This window comes from Heptranchias perlo, chromosome 1 (assembly GCF_035084215.1).
Source record: "Heptranchias perlo isolate sHepPer1 chromosome 1, sHepPer1.hap1, whole genome shotgun sequence".
NCBI lineage: Eukaryota > Metazoa > Chordata > Chondrichthyes > Hexanchiformes > Hexanchidae > Heptranchias > Heptranchias perlo.
Genome location: NC_090325.1, coordinates 35,453,093 through 35,475,692, shown reverse-complemented (window position 1 = coordinate 35,475,692; position 22,600 = coordinate 35,453,093). Strand labels below are relative to the sequence as shown.

General features: G+C 44.1%; 1 protein-coding gene across 1 annotated transcript in view; it reads left to right on the top strand.

The window, feature by feature from the left end:
• Nucleotides 1-1,659: 1,659 nt before the first annotated feature.
• The window catches only part of mbd2 (methyl-CpG binding domain protein 2), a 126,973-nt gene continuing 106,032 nt past the window's right edge, over nt 1,660-22,600 (top strand). The window contains exons 1-2 of the mRNA XM_067983635.1: nt 1,660-1,856; nt 20,409-20,568. Of these exons, the coding sequence (XP_067839736.1) occupies nt 1,747-1,856; nt 20,409-20,568 (270 nt within the window). The 5' untranslated portion in view covers nt 1,660-1,746. The remainder of the gene's footprint in view (nt 1,857-20,408; nt 20,569-22,600) is intronic.

Genomic DNA, 22,600 nt, shown 5'->3' with positions numbered 1-22,600 from the left:
AGACTGTTCATCTTTGGGCATCATGTAGGATGAGCAAATGGGTGGACCTCTTGGTGGGTCTGCTCCTGAGCTTGGCTAATCTGCTGTCACAAATCCAGGATGCATAAGATCACTGGGGAGGATCTCTTTGACTGCTTACCCATATTTTGGTATCTATTTGTTCAATTGAAGCTTTCTGTTACTGGTGGCACATTGATTGTTTTATAGACACAAATTTCCAAATCACCAGCTAAATTTACTGGCACATACTTTCATTTTAACCAAGCTTTCTGTTTTTTTAAATTATTAGTTCTCCAGGCTGGATGTGACCAGACAACTACAAGCGCCTCCTTTTGTGGGGGAGGGGGCACTTGGAATTCAGCTAGCTCTTGCCCTGGAACAAAACAGGTCACTTTGCCCGAAACATTTTAGCTCAGGCTGTTTTGGAAAAAAGACTTTCCCCATAAGATATAACGTGCCTTTGATTTTATTGAGATCAGATGGTAAGATGCTTAAATCTCTTAATGCTCCTAGGCCACTTCCTTTTACGATGTGGAGATGCCGGTGATGGACTGGGGTTGACAATTGTAAACAATTTTACAACACCAAGTTATAGTCCAGCAATTTTATTTTAAATTCACAAGCTTTCGGAGGCTACCTCCTTCCTCAGGTGAATGAGGTCGGCCACCATGACTCATGGCTTGTAAATGGGACTCGCGGAAGGATTTTCATTTAAAGTTTAAAACAAGATACCTTTTCACGTTTTAATCGGTGCCTCGTTTAATAATCGGTGCATCGTTCACCTGAGGAAGGAGGTAGCCTCCGAAAGCTTGTGAATTTAAAATAAAATTGCTGGACTATAACTTGGTGTTGTAAAATTGTTTACAACTTCCTTTTACAACTGTTCTCCAATTCCAAAATTGCACAGGGTGGGGAGTCAGAGGAACAGGCCAGGGCTGGGATTTGGCTTGTTGTTTGTTGGTGATGAAAATGTATTGAAAACCTTTCTATTGATTTAAAAAAAAATCATCAATAGCCTCATTAACAAATGGTTCAAGATCACAAGATGTGGAAGTAAATAAAAATATTCTTTTACTGGACTTTTGTTGTCTGGTTTACATCTTACGAACTTCTAGACTGAGTTCAGACATATATGGCCCAGAGCCAAATGTCTATCATCAAACTGTGAACATTTAAGTAGTTGATCGAAGCTGAGCGTTAGCACAATGTGTAGGTGACCTGTAAAAGATGTACTGACTGATTCTGGTAAAACTGTGGTCGGCCACCATGACTCATGGCTTGTAAATGGGACTCGCGGAAGGATTTTCATTTAAAGTTTAAAACAAGATACCTTTTCACGTTTTAATCGGTGCCTCGTTTAATTAAAAAAAAAAAGTTTATTCGAGAACTTGTAGTTTTGAAAGTGCCGTCCGAACCCAGGCTGTTAGCGGAACTCCAGCGAAGAGCCCTCGGTGTCTGCGGTACTATTTTGCGTGGGCTGGCGGAGGGGGTGGCCGGTGCGTTGCCAGGGGTGTTGCGGTCGGCGCCGGCTCCGGCTCCAGGGAGCGGGCGGAGCTCCGGCCACAGAGCGAGCGAGAGAGAGAGGGAGGAGGAGGAGAGAGGAGGAGAGGAGAGAGGGAGGCTTCGGCTCGTCCCGCACCGCACCGCACCACAGTCCGGCCCGTCCTCCGACACAGCCCCACTCTCGCTTACTCCCGCGCTGTCCGGTTGTGGGACTGTGTGTCTGTCTCTCAGGGGACTGTCACCATGGAGAGGAAGCGCAACGATTGCCCGTGTCTGCCCCCGGGCTGGAAAAAGGAAGAGGTGATCCGGAAATCGGGGCTGAGCGCCGGCAAAAGCGACGTATATTATTACAGGTGATTAGGGGGAGTATTGATGCAGGTACTTGGGGGAGGGAGAGTATTACTGTAGGTACTTGGGGGGGGGGGGAGAGTATTACTGTAGGTACTTGGGGGAGGGAGAGTATTAATGTAGGTACTTGGGGGGGGGGGAGGGAGAGTATTAATGTAGGTACTTGGGGGGGGGAGGGAGAGTATTACTGTAGGTACTTGGGGGGGGGGGAGAGTATTACTGTAGGTACTTGGGGGAGGGAGAGTATTACTGTAGGTACTTGGGGGAGGGAGAGTATTATTATAGGTACTTGGGGGGGGGGGAGAGAGAGAGTATTAATGTAGGTACTTGGGGGGGGAGGGAGAGTATTACTGTAGGTACTTGGGGGGGGGGAGGGAGAGTATTACTGTAGGTACTTGGGGGGGAGGGAGAGTATTACTGTAGGTACTTGGGGGGGGGGGGGAGGGAGAGTATTACTGTAGGTACTTGGGGGAGGGAGAGTATTATTGTAGGTACTTGGGGGGGAGGGAGAGTATTACTGTAGGTACTTGGGGGGGAGGGAGAGTATTACTGTAGGTACTTGGGGGGGGGGGGGAGGGAGAGTATTACTGTAGGTACTTGGGGGGGGGAGTATTACTGTAGGTACTTGGGGGGGGAGGGAGAGTATTACTGTAGGTACTTGGGGGGGAGGGAGAGTATTACTGTAGGTACTTGGGGGGGAGGAGAGTATTACTGTAGGTACTTGGGGGGGAGGGAGAGTATTACTGTAGGTACTTGGGGGGGAGGGAGAGTATTACTGTAGGTACTTGGGGGGGGGGGAGGGAGAGTATTACTGTAGGTACTTGGGGGGGGGAGTATTACTGTAGGTACTTGGGGGGGGGAGGGAGAGTATTACTGTAGGTACTTGGGGGGGGGGAGGGAGAGTATTACTGTAGGTACTTGGGGGGGAGGGAGAGTATTACTGTAGGTACTTGGGGGGGGGGGGGAGGGAGAGTATTACTGTAGGTACTTGGGGGGGGGGAGGGAGAGTATTACTGTAGGTACTTGGGGGGGGGGGGAGGGAGAGTATTACTGTAGGTACTTGGGGCGGAGGGAGAGTATTACTGTAGGTATTTGGGGGGGAGGGAGAGTATTACTGTAGGTACTTGGGGGGGAGGGAGAGTATTACTGTAGGTACTTGGGGGGGAGGGAGAGTATTACTGTAGGTACTTGGGGGGGAGGGAGAGTATTACTGTAGGTACTTGGGGGGGGGAGGGAGAGTATTACTGTAGGTACTTGGGGGGGAGGGAGAGTATTACTGTAGGTACTTGGGGGGGGGGAGGGAGAGTATTACTGTAGGTACTTGGGGGGGGAAGGGAGAGTATTACTGTAGGTACTTGGGGGGGAGGGAGAGTATTACTGTAGGTACTTGGGGGGGGGGGGGAGAGGGAGAGTATTACTGTAGGTACTTGGCGGGGGAGGGAGAGTATTACTGTAGGTACTTGGGGAGGGAGGGAGAGTATTACTGTAGGTACTTGGGGGGTGGGGAGGGAGAGTATTACTGTAGGTACTTGGGGGTGGGGGGGAGAGTATTACTGTAGATACTTGGGGGGTGGGGGGGGGAAGAGTATTACTGTAGATACTTGGGGGGTGGGGGGGGAGAGTATTACTGTAGATACTTGGGGAGGGAGAGTATTACTGTGGATACTTGGGGGGGAGAGAGAGTATTACTGTAGATACTTGGGGGGGAGGGAGAGTATTACTGTAGATACTTGGGGGGGAGGGAGAGTATTACTGTGGATACTTGGGGGGGAGGGAGAGTATTACTGTGGATACTTGGGGGGGAGGGAGAGTATTACTGTAGATACTTGGGGGGGGAGGGAGAGTATTGCTGTAGATACTTGGGGGGGGGGGGGGGGGAGAAAGAGTATTAGTGTAGGTACTTGGGGGGGAGGGAGGGTATTAGTATAGGTCCTTGGGGGAGGGAGAGTATTACAGGAACATGGGGAGTATTACTGCAGGCAGTTTGAGAGGGAGAGGAGTATTATTGGGGGTACTCGAGGGGGAGAGATTTTTAATCATTTTTGGGATATGGGTGTTGCCAGCAAGGCCAGCCTTTATTGTCGATCCCTAGTATCCCTTGAGAAGGCGGCGGTGAACCTTGAACCGCTGTAGTCCGTGTGGTGAAGGTACACTCGCAATGCTGTGAAGTACAGAGTTCCAGGATTTTGACCCAGCGACATACGAACATTTGAATTCAGAGCAGGAGCAGGCCATTCGGCCACTCAAGCCTGCTCTGTCATTTGATCAGATCATGGCTGATCTGATTGTGACCTCAACCCTACTTTCCAGTCTACCTACTATAATCTTTGACTCCCTTGTTAATCAGGAATCTGTCTAACTCTGCCGTCTAACTCTGCCTTCAAAATATTCAATGACCTGCCTCCACTGCTCTTTGGGGAAGGGAGTTCCACAGACTCATGACCCTTGGAGGAAAAAATTCTCATCATCTCTGTCTTAAATGGGAGACCCCTTATTTTTAAACTGTGGCTCCTAGTTCTAGTCTCTCCCACAAGGGGAATCCCCTCAGTATTTACCCCTTCCAGTCCCCTCAGGATCTTGTTTCATTCTTCTAAACTCCAATGTATACAGGCCCAACTTGTCCAATCTTTCCTTATAAGATAACCCCCTCATCCCAAGAATCAGTTGAGCGAACCTTCTCTGAACCACCTCTAAAGCAATTATGTCCTTTCTGAAATAAGGAGACCAAAACTGCACACAGTATTCCAGATGTGGTCTCACCAATGCCCTGTACAACTGGAGCAAAACATCTCTACTTTTATATTCCATTCCCCTTGCAATAAATGACAACATTCCATTTGCCTTCCTAATCACTTGCTGTACCTGCATACTAACTTTTTGTGATTCATGTACTAGGACACCCAGATCCCTCTGTACCTCAGAGTTCTGCAATCTTTCTCCATTTAAATAATATACTGCTTTTCTATTCCTCCTACCAAAGTGGACAAGTTCACATTTTCCCACATTATACTCCATCTGCCAAATTTTTGCCCATTTGCTTAACCTATCTATATCCCTTTGCAGACTCCTTATGTCCTCTTCACAACTTACTTTCCTACCTACCTTTGTGTCATCAGCAAATTTAGCGACCATGCATTCGGTCCCTTCATCCAAGTCATTGATATAGATTGTGAATAGTTGAGGCCCCAGCACTGATCCCTGTGGCACTCCACTCGTTACATCTTGCCAATCTGAAAATGACCCATTTATGCCTACTCTCTGCTTCCTGTTAGCTAACCAATCCTTTATCCATGATAATATGTCACCCCCACACCATGAGCTCTTATTTTGTGTAGTAGCCTTTGATGTGGCACCTTGTCAAAGGCCTCTGGAAATCCAAGTACACCACATCCACAGGATCCGCTTTATCCATGTTCTTTGTTACTTCCTCAAAGAACTCTAATAAATTAGATATATTTCCAAGTTGGGAAGGTGTGTGACTTTGCAGGAGAATTTTGAGGTAATGGCGTTCCCATGCACCTGCTGCCCCTGTCCTAGGTGGTTGAGGTCGTGGGTTTGGGAGGTGCTGTCAAAGAAGCCTTGGCACGTTGCTGCAGTGCATCCTGTAGATAGTGTACACTGCAGCCATGGTGCACTGGAGGGAGGATGTTTAAGGTGGTGGATGGGCTGCTGATCAAGTGGATTGCTTTGTCCTGGATGTGAGATAGGGGAGTTGGATAATGCTTAGGAAATCGAGATATGGAGGAGAGTAGTAGAGGAAGTAAGGTTTTCTCTTTAACATTGTTACATTCAGAATTTTGAGACATCCTGGTTGCTTGTAGAAAGGAGCTGGGAGATATGGACAGGGAGATGATTCCTGAGAGAGTGACATTTCTCAGAGTGGGACTGAATTCAAGGAGAGCTGTCAATTAATTCAGCAGTAACATTATCTGCGATTACTTCAGATATGAGGGGAGATGATGAATTCTCTCTCTTTCCCCCCCCCCCCCCCCCCGAGAGTTAGTTGTAAATACACTTTTAAATGTGAAATGTTACTTTCCATACTAATCTTTTGAGCCCAGGTTTTGCTGTCAGTCGATGTTAAGATTATTATTGCTAATTCACATGCTTTAGTGAATTTTCCATAACAGATGGTAACCGCCAGCTGAAAGTGCACAAATGAGCTTGAGGTGTCAACACTGGAAACTTAGGAAGGCACGTTAGTGCTACAGACAACAGCACTGTCAACTGCAGTGGTGAGAGGTGCAGTTTGTCACTTAAAAATAATGGTAGTAGGGATGCAATATTTGGCCTCAGTACCCTTATAATAGTTAAGGGGATAGGGGATGGGAAATCAGTTACATTTCCTGCTCTTACATAGAATTACATCGAATGTACAGCACAGAAACAGGCCATTCGGCCCAACTGGTCCATGCTGGTGTTTATGCTCCACACGAGCCGCCTCCTACCCTTCTTCATCTAACCCTATCAGCATAACCTATTCCTTTCTCCCCCATGTGTTTATCCAGTTTTCCATTAAATGCATCTATCCTATTCGCCTCAACTATTCCTTGTAGTAGCGAGTTCCATATGGCTGCTGTCCAGTAACCTATGCTGAAAAATTCACGAGTGCAGGCATAGGGTGAGGGCGGGAATAAGCGCATGATTGACACCCTCTTATGGACAAATTGTCTTTTGAACTTAACTGTCTCAGCTCACACACGTAGAATTACTTCTTGGGTGAGGTACCAGAGGGTGTTAGCACCTGTAATTGTGCTGCTGTAATTGGGCCCCCAGTATGAGTTGGCATCTTAAGGAGAGAAAGAAAGAAAATTAAAAGGCAAAAAAATCTTTGTGGGTAGCACTCCACCCAAATGCAGTTTGAACACCCCTGGACACAGGACTTCAGTCATGTCAGAGAAGGGTGTGGTTTCCTTACTTAATTATCTCTCTTTTAAAATAAATCTTATGTTCCTTGTGCGCCCATCACTGTTCAGACATTGCGCTTTGTTACAGATGCAAAGCAATCTTTTTGGAGCCTGAAATTTGCAAATGCAGTTACAGTTACCCCCTGCAATTTATAAGCAGCTACAATACCTGGGTTTGTCTGTTTAGACCACTTTCTCCTTGGGGTATGCTTGTGCAGTGGCCTTAAAGGGACAGACCAAGTTTACAGCTGAGCATTTGTTGTACCTTGATATTATCTGCAAGCATGAATTCAGCTTTCATATATGATACCCCTCTTTACCTCTCCAGTACCACCCTTGATTCCATGTCTGTGTGCGTTGGGTTATCTGTCTTGTCCAGTTGTGGATGAGCTAAAATGCCTTCCAGCGCAACAGTGGCAGGTAGCCAGCTGTGGATGAGCCAGAATGTCTTGCAGCAGTGGCAAGGCTCGTGTTATCCTGTTCAGCCCCTGCCAGAAACTACCACAGCTCCTGATTTCATCCCCCTCCCTTCCCAGATGCAGTCTCCAGCTCAACCTGAAGGTATGCAGGCTTAGTGTCTTGCTCACCCTGTGCTAAGCTTCAGATTTCACATCCAGGCCACCTCCACTAACTCCTTGTCTTCCAGAGCTTTGATTTCCAGATCCTTATTGTTATCTTCAAACCCCTCCATGCCCTTGCCCCTTCCTACTGTTGCAATCTTCTCCAGTGCTAATTCATTGCCCACACCCTCCACTTTTCTAACTCTGATCTACCTGTGTCCAACCCTTCCTCCCCTTCTGTATTACCATTGACACCCTGCTACCATATCCTGGAGTTTCCTTCCTAAATCCCTTCTTTAAACCCTACATCTTTCTTTACGTTAAAAAGCCTCCTTAACACCTACCTCTCAACTGTGCTTTTGATCACCTCCCCCAGTTCCCCTTCTACTCCTGCTTGGGTCTGATGTCTAACTGTTAAGCACATTGTTAAAATCATTATTACCTGTTCACCAACATTATCCTTCCTCTTACTGAGAAGGCTTTCTCTGACCGCTTTCTTATTTCCCTTTCCACTTATTTACCCCAACGCCACTACCTTCACCACCTTTCTCACTGATTCACTCAAACTCCCCATTCCTTTCTGGCCCTCCACCCAACATAACACCTCTGTTGCTGTTGTCCTGATAGACAGCACTGGCCCTTGCCTTTGTCCTTGTTCCCATCACATTGGTCATCATTTTCCATCCCCTGGTTTAAAAAAAAGAAAGACTTGCATTTGTATAGCACCTTTCACAATCTCAGGACGTCCCAAAGCGCTTTACAGCCAATTAAGTATTTTTTTGCAGTGTAGTCACTGTTGTAATGTAAGAAACGCGGCAGCCAATTTGTGCACAGCAAGCTCCCACAAACAGCAATGTGATAATGACCAGATAATCTGTTTTAATGGTGTTGGTTGAGGGACAAATGTTGGCCAGGACACTGGGGAGAATTCCCCTGCTCTTCGAAATAGTGCCATGGGAACTTTTACGTACATCTAAGAGGACAGGCAGGTCCTCGGTTTTTAAAGTCTCATCCGAAAGACGACGCCTCCAGCAGTGCAGCACTCCCTCAGTGCAGCACTCCCTCAGTGCAGCACTCCCTCAGTGCAGCACTCCCTCAGTGCAGCACTCCCTCAGTGCAGCACTCCCTCAGTGCAGCACTCCCTCAGTGCAGCACTCCCTCAGTGCAGCACTCCCTCAGTGCAGCACTCCCTCAGTGCAGCACTCCCTCAGTGCAGCACTCCCTCAGTGCAGCACTCCCTCAGTGCAGCACTCCCTCAGTGCAGCACTCCCTCAGTGCAGCACTCCCTCAGTGCAGCACTCCCTCAGTGCAGCACTCCCTCAGTGCAGCACTCCCTCAGTGCAGCACTCCCTCAGTGCAGCACTCCCTCAGTGCAGCACTCCCTCAGTGCAGCACTCCCTCAGTGCAGCACTCCCTCAGTGCAGCACTCCCTCAGTGCAGCACTCCCTCAGTGCAGCACTCCCTCAGTGCAGCACTCCCTCAGTGCAGCACTCCCTCAGTGCAGCACTCCCTCAGTGCAGCACTCCCTCAGTGCAGCACTCCCTCAGTGCAGCACTCCCTCAGTGCAGCACTCCCTCAGTGCAGCACTCCCTCAGTGCAGCACTCCCTCAGTGCAGCACTCCCTCAGTGCAGCACTCCCTCAGTGCAGCACTCCCTCAGTGCAGCACTCCCTCAGTGCAGCACTGGAGTATCAGCCTGGATTTTGTGCTGATGTCCCTGGAGTGGGATTTGAACTCACGACCTTCTGACTCAGGCAAGAGTGCTACCCACTGAACCACAGCTGACATGTAATCTACCTTGATATCCTCAAATATGAGAGCCACAAATCCTACCTCCAGCTCTGTTAAGCCACTCCCCATTAAACACCTGATCATTCAACAAACAACTGTCTTATCATTCATTGGCAGATTTGGCTCAACCTTGTCAAGCATTACCATGCCTCGCTCAATAACCAAAACCTCCATCATTCTGAACAGCAAGGACAGATGAAGGCTTATCTTTTCTCTGACTAACCACATCCTCAAACCCCTTTTCCCATCTCTCTCAATCCTCGTCTCTAGTGCCAAGTATGAAGCGCTCATGGATTTCTTTGTCTCTTAAGATCATAGAATCATAGAACGTTATGGCACAGAAGGAGGCCATTTGGCCCATCGTGTCCGTGCCGGCCGAAAAAGAGCTATCCAGCTTAATCCCACTAGCCAGCACTTGGTCCGTAGCCCTGTAGGTTGCGGCACTTCAAGTGCACATCCAAGTACTTTTTAAATGAGTTGAGGGTTTCTGCCTCGACCACCCTTTCAGGCAACGAGTTCCAGACCCCCACCACCACCCTCTGGATGAAAACATTTCTCCTCAGCTCCCCTCTAATCCTTTTACCAATTACTTTAAATCTATGTCCCCTGGTCACCAACCCCTCTGCTAAGGGAAATAAGTCCCCTCTGTCTAGTCCTGTGATAATTTTATATACTTTAATTAAATCTCCTCTCAGCCTCCTTTGTTCCAAAGAAAACAACTCCAGCCTATCCAATCACTTCTCATAGCTAAAATTCTCCAGTCCTGGCAACATCCTCATATAAATCTCCTCTGTACCCTCTCTAGTGCAACCACATCTTTTCTGTAATGTGGTGACCAGAACTATACACAGTACTTGAGCTATGGCCTAACCAATATTTTATACAGTTCTAGCATAACCTCTCTGCTCTTATATTCTATGCCTCGGTTAATAAAGGAAAGTATCCCATATGCCTTTTTAACCACCTTATTTACCTGTCCTGCTACCTTCAGGGATCTGTGGACATGCACTCCAAGGTCCCTTTGTTCTTCCACACCTCTCCGTATCCTCCCATTTATTGTGTACTCCCTTGCCTTGTTTGCCCTCCCCAAATGCATTACCTCACACTTCTCTGAATTGAATTCCATTTGCCACCTATCTGCCCACCTGACCAGTCCACTGATATCTTCCCGCAGTCTACAGCTTTCCTCCTCACTATCAACCACACGGCCAATTTTTGTATCATCTGCAAACTTCTTAATCATGCCCCCTACGTTCAAGTCCAAATCATTAATATATACCACAAAAAGCAAGGGACCTAGTACTGAGCCTTGTGGAACCCCACTGGAAACAGCCTTCCAGTTGCAAAAACACCCGTTAACGATTGCCCTTTGCTTCCTGCCACTGAGCCAATTTTGGATCCAACTAGCCATTTTCCCTTGGATCCCATGGGCTTTTACTTTTTTGACCAGTCTGCCATGTGGGACCTTGTCAAAAGCCCTGCTAAGATCCATGTACGCTACATCAAACCGTTACCCTCATCGACCCTCCGTGTTACCTCCTCAAAAAATTCAATCAAGTTAGTTAGACACTATTCCAATAATTTGTCCGCCACCAAGGTTAGACTGACTGGCTTGTAATTACTCGGTCCATTTCTTTCTCCCTTCTTAAACAACGGTACAACGTTAGCAGTCCTCCAATCCCCTGGCACCACGCCTGTAGCCAGGGAGGATCGGAAAATGAAGGTCAGAGCCTCCGCTATTTCCTCCCTTGCTTCTTTTAATAGCCTGGGATACATTTCATCCAGATCTGGCGATTTATCTGCTTTCAGAGATGCTAAACCCCTTAATACTTCCTCTCTCACTATGTTTATCCCATCCAATATTTCATACTTCTCCTTAGCTACAATCTCTGCGTTGTCTCCCTCTTTTGTGAAGACAGATGCCAAGTATTCATCAAGAACCATAATCCACATCTCCTGCCTCCACACATAGGTTACCTTTTTGATCTCTAATAGGCCCTACTCTTTCCTTAGTTATCCTCTTGCTCTTAATGTATTTATAAAACATTTTTGGGTTTTCCTTAATTTTACTTGCCAGTATTTTTTCATGCCCTCTCTTTACTTTCCTAATTTCCTTTTTAATTTTACCCCTGCACTTTCTATACTCCTCTAGGCTTTCTGCAGTATTGAGCTCTCAGTGTCTGACATAAGCTTCCCTTTTTTTGCCTTATCTTACCGTGTACGCTGCTTGTCATCCACGGGGCTCTAGCTTTGGCAGTCCCATCCTTTATCTTTGTGGGAACATGTTTACTCTGAACCCCTTGAAACTCCCCGTTGAATGCCTCTCACTACACTGTTTTACCTTGAAGTAGCTGTTTCCAGTCCACTTTTGCTAAATCACTTCTCAGCTTGGTAAAATTGGCCTTTCCCCAATTTAGAACTTTTACTCCCGTTCTATCTTTGTCCTTTTCCATAACTATGCTAAATCCACCTGAATTATGATCACTACCACCAAAATGCTCTCCCACTGATGCTCCTTCCACCTGCCCAGATCAAGACTATCTGTGTAGTTGGCACTGTCATTACCCCTCTTCTCTTCCCATCGCCTCATTTCTGCTCTTCACCCTCCCTGTTTCCCTCACATTCCAGCCCTGATATCTCTCATTAGCTTCTCTCCCTTGAACAACCCTCCACTGTCCTCACCCTCTTCCAGCTTATCTCTTTCGTGAGTCCTACTTCCTGCTCCCTTGCTCCACTTCCTGTTCAACACCTGACCATTTAGCAAACCTCTGGAGCCTCCATGCTAGTTGGTATTGTTAATGACTCCATTTCCTCAGGTACCACCCCATTCCCTTTGAAAACTGCCATTTCATCACCCTCTCCTCAAAAAACCACTATCCACACTGCCTGGCCCAACACATTAGATTTAAAGTTCTCATCTTCAACTCAATGCATGGTCTTACTCAACTGTATCTCTGCAGCCTCTCCCACCTTTTGGTCCTCTGACCTGTCCTTTTGTGCAGGCTAACCCCTTCGCCCCACCATTGGCAGCAGAGCTTTTAGCTGCCATCGTCTTACTTTCTGGAACTTCCTCTCTAAACCTCTCTACTTCTCTTCCACCTTCTTAAACTTATTTCTGACCAAGTTTTTGGTGACCCCTCTTAATTTCTCTCTTTATCCCTCCATGGTTTCAGCATCCATTTCTACCTAGTTTTTTCTTTATGCCATAAAGTGTCATTAAATACACTATATAAATACAAGGTGGTAATGTTGCCCCTACTATACCATTGTGCTCACTGCAAAATAAGGAAACCGTTAATTTAAAAAAAAATGCAGCCCTGATTTTAAGGCACTAATTAAATCTAGGGGTTGCTGATCCCAAACTGTTCAAGCATTACTTTTGCACTTTGATGTTCTCAGATGTACTCCACTGAATTACACCCTTGTAGCACCTGTCCATATTCTGTTTTCTTGCATCATATTTAAATGTGATTCTTGGGTAGCTCAATTGTGTAAGTAGGCCAAGGGTAACCTTGGCAGAATTGTGCACTCATTATCTGCATTTCAACACCCTATAATTCTGCACGTACTGTATATGTATTTTTGATAACAGTGCTGCTACAGACTGTCTGCATGAAACTGTTGAGTGAATCACTGGTGAGTCATAGTGTCGTAACTCAAGTGATCTCTCGCCACAGTACTGTTGCGGTAACTTTTCATACTCCAGGGTGAGGTGTGGTACACGGTAGAGGAATTCTGTGGTCCTGAATTGCAAACATTTGATGGTCTCCTCCCTAGCCCCAGTACAAATTTTAGGAATTCAACAACATTACCAGCCCCCATCAACGATATACGTGGAGTATATACAGTAGCAAGTACTGTTTTCAGCATCACTGTTTAAAAAGTTTCGAAATGTTCAACTATAACTTCCTTTCATTCTCACGGCATGGAATTATTCTTATGATTGTGAAATGCTGCTTAATGGGTGATTCAGTTTCAAAAGGTTCCCCCTTATCCCCACTCCAAAAATAATCCTCCTCTGAGTCAGTGCCAATGTCTGGCTGTGCCTCGTACTGTTTCTCTTCTACAAATTAACGCTTAGTTCACATGGAATTCAGATTTTAAAAACTAGAATGTCTTTTGAACTTTTTTGAAGTCACTGAACTTTATCGGAAAAAAAAATAAGAGCTCGCTGATGTCCTGCTCGTGGATACAAGAAATAAGTTTAGTATCTCCAGGGCTCAAGCACCTTTTTCTATGTTTCTTTTGTGAACTTATCCCAGCTCAGAGTCACACTGCTGACCTCCAAGCCCTAGAGTGTCACATCTGTTTGATAGGCACTTTGGACTGTGAATAGTTTTGTCTCGCTCCTGGGCTTGCCACTAATAAAAAGCAGCAGGTCTCAGTTCCTTGCAAATCACTCACCGGCACGCTGTCAGGCTGCTGTAATGTTGCCTTTGCAGGCCCTAAGTTTTCCAAGAAATTGTGGTCATGCATCTGCTTGCTAGCACTTTCTATCCCTTCAATCCAGCAAGAATCACAGGACCAATTCTCTCTTCTCCCACCCCAACACTTCTTTTTTTAAACTTTGATTTTGTTTTATTCATCTTCTCTTTTGATTCCCATCTTTTCTTTTTTTCTTTCTCCTCCTCCAGTACTTGCTTCCTTCTCCTCTCACCTCCCTCTTTATGGTTCTCCTCGCTTGTATTTTATCTTTACACTGTCCTGCTTTTTTTTCTTTCTTGTACATTCCCCTTCCACCTCCCGCTTTCCAGAGATTGTGTGTCCAACCATGACCTGCAGGTCTTCTCTTATCCTCACCTCCCCCAGTCACTTTGCACTCCTTGTGTGTACCTGCTCTGTGCTTTGCTGACGTCATCAAGCTCCTTTTGCAACTTGCATGGAGTCCTGTGCAGCTTTGAGATCAGAATTTAAACACATCTTAGCAATATCTAAGGATCCTCAAGTGTGCATCTACCCTTGCATTTACCCTTGAGCCAAAGGAGGAGATATTAGGAACGGTGACTGGAAAGCTTGTTCAAAGAAGTTAGTTTTAAGAAGGGTTGAGAAGGAAAAGAATGAGGCGGTGAGGTGGAGGGGTATAGGGAGCTGAAGTTTACAGTGGGTGGAGGATGGGACCGGGAGAGGTTTGGAATAGTCAAGCCTGGAGGAGATCAAGGCATAGATGAGGGTTTCAGCAGCAGATGGGAAGAGGGGGTATTGTTAGAGGTGGACATAGCCGGTAGGTAAAGGAGGAATTGGGAACCAAGGATAGATCCATGGGGGACTCTGGAGGTACTGGTTTGTGGGGGTGGGAAAAGAAGCTATTGCAGGAGAATCTCTGGCTGCGATTGGATAGGTAAGAATGGAACCAAGCAAGAGCAGTACAATTGAGCTGCACAACAGAGCAGAGGCATTGGAGGAAGATGGTGTGGTCAACCATGTCAAAGGCTACATGCAGTTGAGGAGGGATAATGCACCATGGTCACAGTCACTGAGGATGTGATTTGTGACTTTGGTTAGGGCTTTTTTGGTGCTATGACTAGGGCGGAAACCTGATTGGAGAGATTCAAATATGGTGTTTCTGGAAAGACATGTACAAATTTGGGAGGTGTCAATGCGTTCAAGGATAATCAAGCTTACCTTTCCTCCCTATCCAACAGATACTAATGCTAATGAGCCACTTTCCTTGCTTTTGAAACTTTACTACACCTTCAGTTTTGATTTGCTGCCAATTAGGAATCGTGTGACCCTTAAAAGAAATCATGTGCTATAAGGTGGGTCATGGATGCCTTTTTTGACCACAGGTTGGTGGGAAAGCTGAGTATCAGTCATGGGAGAAATCCGGCACTAATGTAGAGCTAAATGTAGCAAATGTCCCATGGTACAGAACTTGGAGGGCTTTTGGAACTAGATAACTGGGTCATGATGGCTTACAGTTGTACTACTGATAATGGAGCGGGGTGAGGGGAATGGACAGTAATACAGTCTCAGAATGGAGGGGGCAAGCTGTTTTGTAATGCTGGAGGCTTCGATAAGGCTGTGGAGTAATTTATAAACTATGGCAAGGATTTTTGCAATCAATGCATTGACGAATGGGGGCCCAATGCAGATCAGTAAGAAAAGGTGAGTGTAACTTTGGATGCAAAGTTCTGATGATGAGCTAGAGTTTGTGTAGGATGAAACCTGTTAAGGAGAGCATTTTTGAAGATGCAGACTGTGCTTTTGGTAGGGGTGAAGTAAGGATGGAGGTAAGGCGATATTGGATTGATAGAAAGGAGCAGGCTCGGTAAGTACCTGGATTTGGGATGTGATCTCAGCTCGAACAGGATAGCAAGGTTGTGCACATTAAGTTTCTCCTGAGCAAGCAGAGTAGAAGGGAGTGGAATTGAGGCTAGAATGTGGAGTCTCTGGCAAGAATTGAACAGGATAGGTTTGATCTTGCCAGCGCTGGTTAGAAGTCTGGCTCACTATGACTTGATGTGGGGCAGGTGCTCTGACAGCACGAATGCTTGTGGGATCGTGGATGGTGTTGGCGGAGAGATATAGCTGTGTATATGGAATCTTGCAATAACACACAATCCAGGAGTGGGAGCTATTGGAATCATGGGTGATATTGGTGGAGAGATATGGCTAGATTATGTTTCCGTGTGTGTGGAACCTTGTGGTAATGCAAAATCTAGGAGTGGGAGCCATTGGCATGAGTGGTTAAAGCATCAGAAATATTGGGAGCAGATGCCACTTTTAGTTTTAAATTTTTCACCAGCATACAAAGAATATTTACCTTTTTGACTAATTGATTGTGATTTTTGTAAATTCAAAATACCTTCAAATAATGATGTGAAGGTTACTCTTCAAATTCTGATGTTTAAAAATTGTGGTGGTAAATACAAAATGCTGATATTTGTTGTTACTGGTTAAAGGTGCCGCATCACCTAGCATTACTGTCTTGCCACGAATTTTCTGCATGAAGATAATATGTTGCGGTGGGCTGTATATCTGGAGTGCTGAAATATGGGGCCCAGATCAACCTTGGTTGTACTCCCACTGTGTCTGTCTGCTAACCATAAGGAATGTATCTGACCGTTGCCAATCCGCATTGTGAGCAATGTGAAAACATCTTAAACTAATTACACTATGCCAGAAAGTTTTGTTGGGCTTCTTTGAAGAATCAACACAAAATTTAGTTCTTCTTTAAGATGACTATTTTAACTGAATCCAAATATTTTGACTCCTGATTTTAGATGGGATGTTTGGGGAGAGAAGAAATTGCGTGGGTCTCATTAATGCACTATTTTCTGTCTTCTGGAATAGTATTGTTAATGGGCACACGAGAGAGCCAACATCTTTGTAACAATAACTCCTATAACCAGGTTGTTATTTTTATCCTCTAGGGATCGGTGAGGATGAGGAATTAGTGATCAAATCCTTTAACATGATGGAATTATTTTTCACTTTTGCCTTTTTCACTTTCGGGCTCCAGACTGCATTTAATTTAATTTGTGATGGCATTTCAAGTATGTGATATGAGACTCTGTTCACTAGTAAGAGTTCTACTGTAGTTCCTTTGCTCTGAAGAGCCAGTGGTGGTGTAGTTTTATGTTTAAATTGTTTATAGACCTTATAAGAAGTATAGAAATAATTTTTATATGGTGACAGGAATGGGTTTCATAGCACTTGTCACCTGCACTCTGGTATGATTCAGCACCTAACTACTTTAAATAAGAGGTTTCAGATTTAAAATGCATTTAGTAAGTGTCCTTTCATCCACACACAATTCATGTTTGCACTGCAAATTTCAAGTTGTTTAATGTTGAGATTTGTGGGTTTGTTGGGCACTCTGCTTTCTGTAAATGGGCATCACAGTGGCATTTGGGGTCAGTCTTTCCTGTCCTTTAGCTTTTACTCATGGTTCTTGTGAATTGGAGGTTGTCCATCACAATCATGGCACGTTCTGCTCACCCTTTCCCTTATCAATTGCTGAAATAGCACAGTATAGACCTTGTCCTCATCTCATCATGGTAGATAATCTTAGTCATAGAAATTACAGCAACAAAAGGTGACCATTTGGTCCATTGCCAGTGCTAGCTCTTCACCTGGAGCTATTTACTATAAACCCATTTCCCTGCCATATGAGGCTTGTCTCTGTGACATGTTACCTTTGTTGCATATTCTCAAACTGATACAGGAAGATTGAATGGGAGAAAAATAAAAAAAGGAAAGAAAAAGAATGCAGCGAGAATGTACAGAATAGAGACCATATCGTGGTAACTTTCTGCATGTAGTCATAGAAAATGCACATAGAGTCAATGTTTTAAAAATAAATTATATTATGGTCAAACCTCATTAGATTTGTGAAGCAAATTATTTATTATGCTATCTGCTTGGGGTGGGGAAGTGAAAGTACAATTGGGAGATGTTCCGACCTGGACTAGACTCTGGCATCCTCGTACCTGATCTTGCTGTCAGAACTTGTTCTCCCTGCTGGAAGATGTATGCCCTCATCTGCTTTGCTGGCATTCTCAGTGATGTGACCGCTGCTGCTTCTACCCTTTCCATAGCCACTGCTGGCTGTTGCAAACCTCTTGTTCAAAATAACATTGTTATCAAACTGTGTCTGCAACTGATTTTTGAGAGATTTACATGCCAAATAGCTATGATGCATGATATTTATGTTTTCACACATTACTTCACTTTAGGAGCTAAGTAAAACATTACAACTTTTACCTTTGATTTACTGTAGTCACAAAATTGTTGATTATGTAACCATTTTAGGGAATAAACACATTCTACATTCTGTCTGTCTGCCTTGCACACTTTCTTGATTTAAGTACTGTGTATTGTTAGGACTACAATAATGGCATGAAAGCCTCATCAACTGGTACTGGACCAGCCATTTTTACATACAGTTACATAGAACGTACAGCACAGAAACAGGCCATATGGCTCAACAGGTCCATGCCGGTTTCATGCTCCACACGAGCCTCCTCTCACCCTTCTAACCCCATCAACATATCCTTCTATTCCTTTCTCTCTCATGTGTTTATCTAGCTTCCCCTTAAATGCATCTATGCTAGTCGCCTAAACTACTCCTTGTAGTAGCGAGTTCCACCTTCTAACCATTCTCTGGGTAAAGAAGTTTCTCCTGAATTCCCTATTGGGTTTATTAGTGACTGTCTTATATTTATAGCCCCTAGTTCTGGTCTCCTCTGCAAGTGGAAATGTCTTTTCTAGTCTACCTTATCAAACTCTTTCATAATCTTAAGGATCTCTATCAGGTCACCCTTATATTTTCTAGAGAAAAGAGCCCAGCCTGTACAATCTTTCCTGATAGGTATAACCTCTCTGGTATCATCCTAGTAAATCTTTTTTGCATCTTCTCCAGTGCCTCTACATTTTTTATAATATGGAGACCAGAACTGTTCACAGTACTCCCCAAGTGTGGTCTAATCAAGGTTCTATACAAGTTTAACATAACTTCCCTGCTTTTCAATTATATCCCTCTAGAAATGAATCCTAATGCTTTGTTTATTTTTATGGCCTTATTAACCTGCGTCGCTACTTTGTGATTTGTGTATCTCTACCCCCAGATCCCTTTGCTCCTCTAGCCCATTTAGACTCTTTTCCAAGGAGTATGTGGCCTCCTTATTCTTCCTACCAAAATGTACCGCCTCACACTTATCTTTATTGAAATTCATTTGCCAAATGCACGCCTATTCTGCAAGTTTATTGATGTCTTCCTGTATTTTGTCGTTGTCCTCCTCAGTATTAATTCCTAACCCCCAATTTGGTGTCGTCCACAAATTTTGGAAATTGTACTTCCAATTCCTGACTCCAAATCGTTTATGTAAATAGTGAACAGTAGTGGTCCCAGTACCTATTCTTGTGGAACATCACTTCCCACCGTTTGCCAATCGAAGTAATTACCTTTAACCCCTACTCTGTTTTATGTTTTGTAGCCGGCTTGCTATCCATTCTGCTACTTGTCCCCTGACTCCCCATGCTCTAACGTTAGTTATGAGTCTACTATGCCTTACCTTAAAGGAGGCCTTTTGAAAATCCAGATATAATACATCTACTGCATTACCCTTACCTACCCTTTCTGTTACTTCTTCAAAGAATTCAGTAAGGTTGATCAAGCATGAAATCTTTTGAAACCCGTGCTGACTGTTATATTTTCGGTTTGTAGATGTTTTTCTATTACATTTTTGAATAAGATTTCCATTATCTTTCCTACTGCCGACATTAAGCTAATTGGTCTATAGTTCCTTGGACTTGCTCTATCTCCCTTTTTAAATATAGGAATTGCATTAGCTGTCCACCAGTCCTCTGGCACTATTCCCCTTTCTAATGATTTTTTAATATATGTAATAGTGACTCTGCTATCTCTTCCCTAACTTCTTTTAATACTTGCAGATGCAATCCATCTGGACCAGGGGTTTTATCCTCTCTAAGTTTGATTAGCTTATCAATTATCTCCCCTCTTTTGATCTTAAATATCTTTATATCTTTTTTGATCTCTTCTAATGTCATGCCCACCATGTTAGTCACCCTAGTAAATACCGAGGCAGAGTAATTATTTAATATTTCTGCCATTTCGCTGTCATTACCTGTGAGTTTATCGTGTGCATCCCTTAGTGGCCCTATCCCTATCCAGATTTTTCTTTTGTTATTTATGTGTCTGTAGAATACTTTATTTCTTTTCATATTCGTTGATAATTTAGTTTTGTAGTTTCTCTTTGATTCCTAATTGTTTTTTTGACTTAGTTCCTAACATAGTCCCTTTTGTCATCCTCCTTTATTGTCTGTACTTAGTGTACGCCTTTTTCTTTAGTTTCAATTTTGCCCTTATTTCTTTATACATCCATGGTGTGTCATTTACTGGCTAGTTCTCGCTTTTTAGTGAGATTAATTTCTCCTGGACTCTTTTGATCACCATTTTAAATGTTTCCCACTGCTGTTCTATTTCTTTGTCAAAGTTTTTTTTCCAGTTTACCTTCCCTAGTTCCAATCTCATCCCCATAAAATTAGCTTTTTTCCAATTTATTACTTTGGTCTTTGTCTTTCTTATGTCCTTCTCAATCTTTATCTTAAACCATATTATGTTGTGATCACTATTGCCTAGATGCTCCCCAACGCTTACTTCTCTTATCTGTTCTGGTTCATTTCCCATTATTAGATCCAGCAGTGCTGCCTCTCTTTGGCTTTTTACATACTGAATAAGAAGGGAGTCCTGCACACATTGTAAAAACTCCATTCCCTGAAAACCTCTTTACCTACCTCTTCTGTCTTTTGTTTTTATTTTCTCTTCCACCTTTCAGCCCAAGTGGTAAGAAGTTCAGGAGTAAGCCTCAGCTGGCTCGATACCTGGGAAACCGTATCGACCTCAATAGTTTTGACTTTCGGACCGGGAAGATGATGCCCAATAAATTACAGAGGAATAAACAGCGTCTTCGGAATGAAGCAATGAATCAAACAAAGGTATTGTATATTTTCAGTATTCTGCTCTGGATGTGTTTCAGATATGAAATTTTAATAGCACTAAGTATTATTAATATTATCCTTGTAGCACCCATTGCATCCTGTGTTATGGAGTGGTGGGACAGTTTTGAGCTTTTTTGGTGAGATCCTGTTGTCTCAACTGTATAGGGGAGGCAGTGGGCAGAAGCCAAATGTTTCTCCATAGGGGAGGAATTTAAGATTAAAGTTCGAGTTGAATTGGACCAGTCTTGCTCTCCTCCCAATAGCCAGCAGGAGATTTCCACTGCCTCTTCCAGAGAAGCCTCAATACATGTTGCCTACTTGCTCTTTCATCTGGGGAACGGTATATAGTCTGGGATGATGTGGTCTTGTACAAAAAACTGAGGGAGGGAGGAAAGAGAGAATGAAGAACTGACAATTTAATTCTTGGTTATATTGATTATTAAATAATTCAAATCCAATTTTAATGTGAATATATTAGTTTTTGCCACTACTGGTTTTAATGGTACTTCGACTGATTTGTGCCATAACCTATCTTTTTTTTATATATATATATATATATATATATAATATATATCTCACAGTCGAATGCCATTAAGTGTAATTTTTTCCCTCCAAGTATAGTTATATTTATTTAACCCTTTTCTGTTTTTTTAATTACGATTGTGTTTTTGGGGTGAACAAAATGGATTGAGTTTAATTATGGAATTTATTTAGTTTGCTTTTGCACCCATTGGTTGGAAAACACTGGTTGAATACAATTTCTGAATTTCTTCTGGCCCCTGATGGAGTGAGCTGCTGTTCATTTCTTAAAACTTTAGAATACACTTTCACATTGGACAATTAGAATCCATTGTATATAGGATCCACTGGGACAAGCGAGGTGACCAGAATGGTCTTTTTCAGCCCTATGCATTCCGATGTTCCGAGCACACAACAGACTGCGATGGCCTTTTCCCTTTTTTTGGTCACCTGAGTGTCTGACACAAACAAATGCCCATCACTATGCTGAAGAAACCCATCAATGTGGTTGTCTTGAAATCAAGCTACAGAGAAATCCACACAGGTAGAATTTCTGATATGACTTTTGTTTTCTGTTGTGGCGTGCTCGCGTACTGCCCTGCAAGCCTATTCTACGAACATATGAATTAAGAGCAGGAGTGGGCCATTTGGCCCCTCGAGCCTGCTCTGCCATTTGATAAGATCATGGCTAATCTGATTGTGACCTCAACCCTACTTTCCCGTCTACCTACTATAACCTTTGACTCCCTTGTAATCAGGAATCTATCTAACTCGGCCTTCAAAATATTCACTGACCTGTCTCCACCGCTCTCTGGGGAAGGGCGTTCCACAGACTCACGACGCTCTGAGAGAAAAAATTTCTCCTCATCTCAGTCTTAAATGGGAGGCACCTTATTTTTAAACTGTGGCCCCTAGTTCTAGTATCTCCGACAAGGGGAAACATCCTCTCAGCATTTACCCCTTCTCGTCCCCTCAGGATCTTTTATGTTTCATTAAGATCACCTCTCATTCTTATAAACTCCAGTGTATACAGGCCCAGTGTATACCTTTCCTCATAAGATAACCCCCTCATGCCAGGAATCAGTCGAGTGAACCTTCTCTGAACCACCGCTAAAGCAATTATGTCCTTTCTTAAATAAGGAGACCAAAACTGCACACAGTATTCCAGATGTGGTCTCACCAATACCCTGTACAAGTGGAGCAAAATATCTCTATTTTTATATTCCATTCCCCTTGCAACAAATGACAACGTTCCATTTACCTTCCTAATCACTTTTTTTTATTCGTTCATGGGATGTGGGCGTCGCTGGCGAGGCCGGCATTTATTGCCCATCCCTAATTGCCCTTGCGAAGGTGGTGGTGAGCCGCCGCCTTGAACCGCTGCAGTCCGTGTGGTGACGGTTCTCCCACAGTGCTGTTAGGAAGGGAGTTCCAGGATTTTGACCCAGCGATAATGAAGGAACGGCGATATATTTCCAAGTCGGGATGGTGTGTGACTTGGAGGGGAACG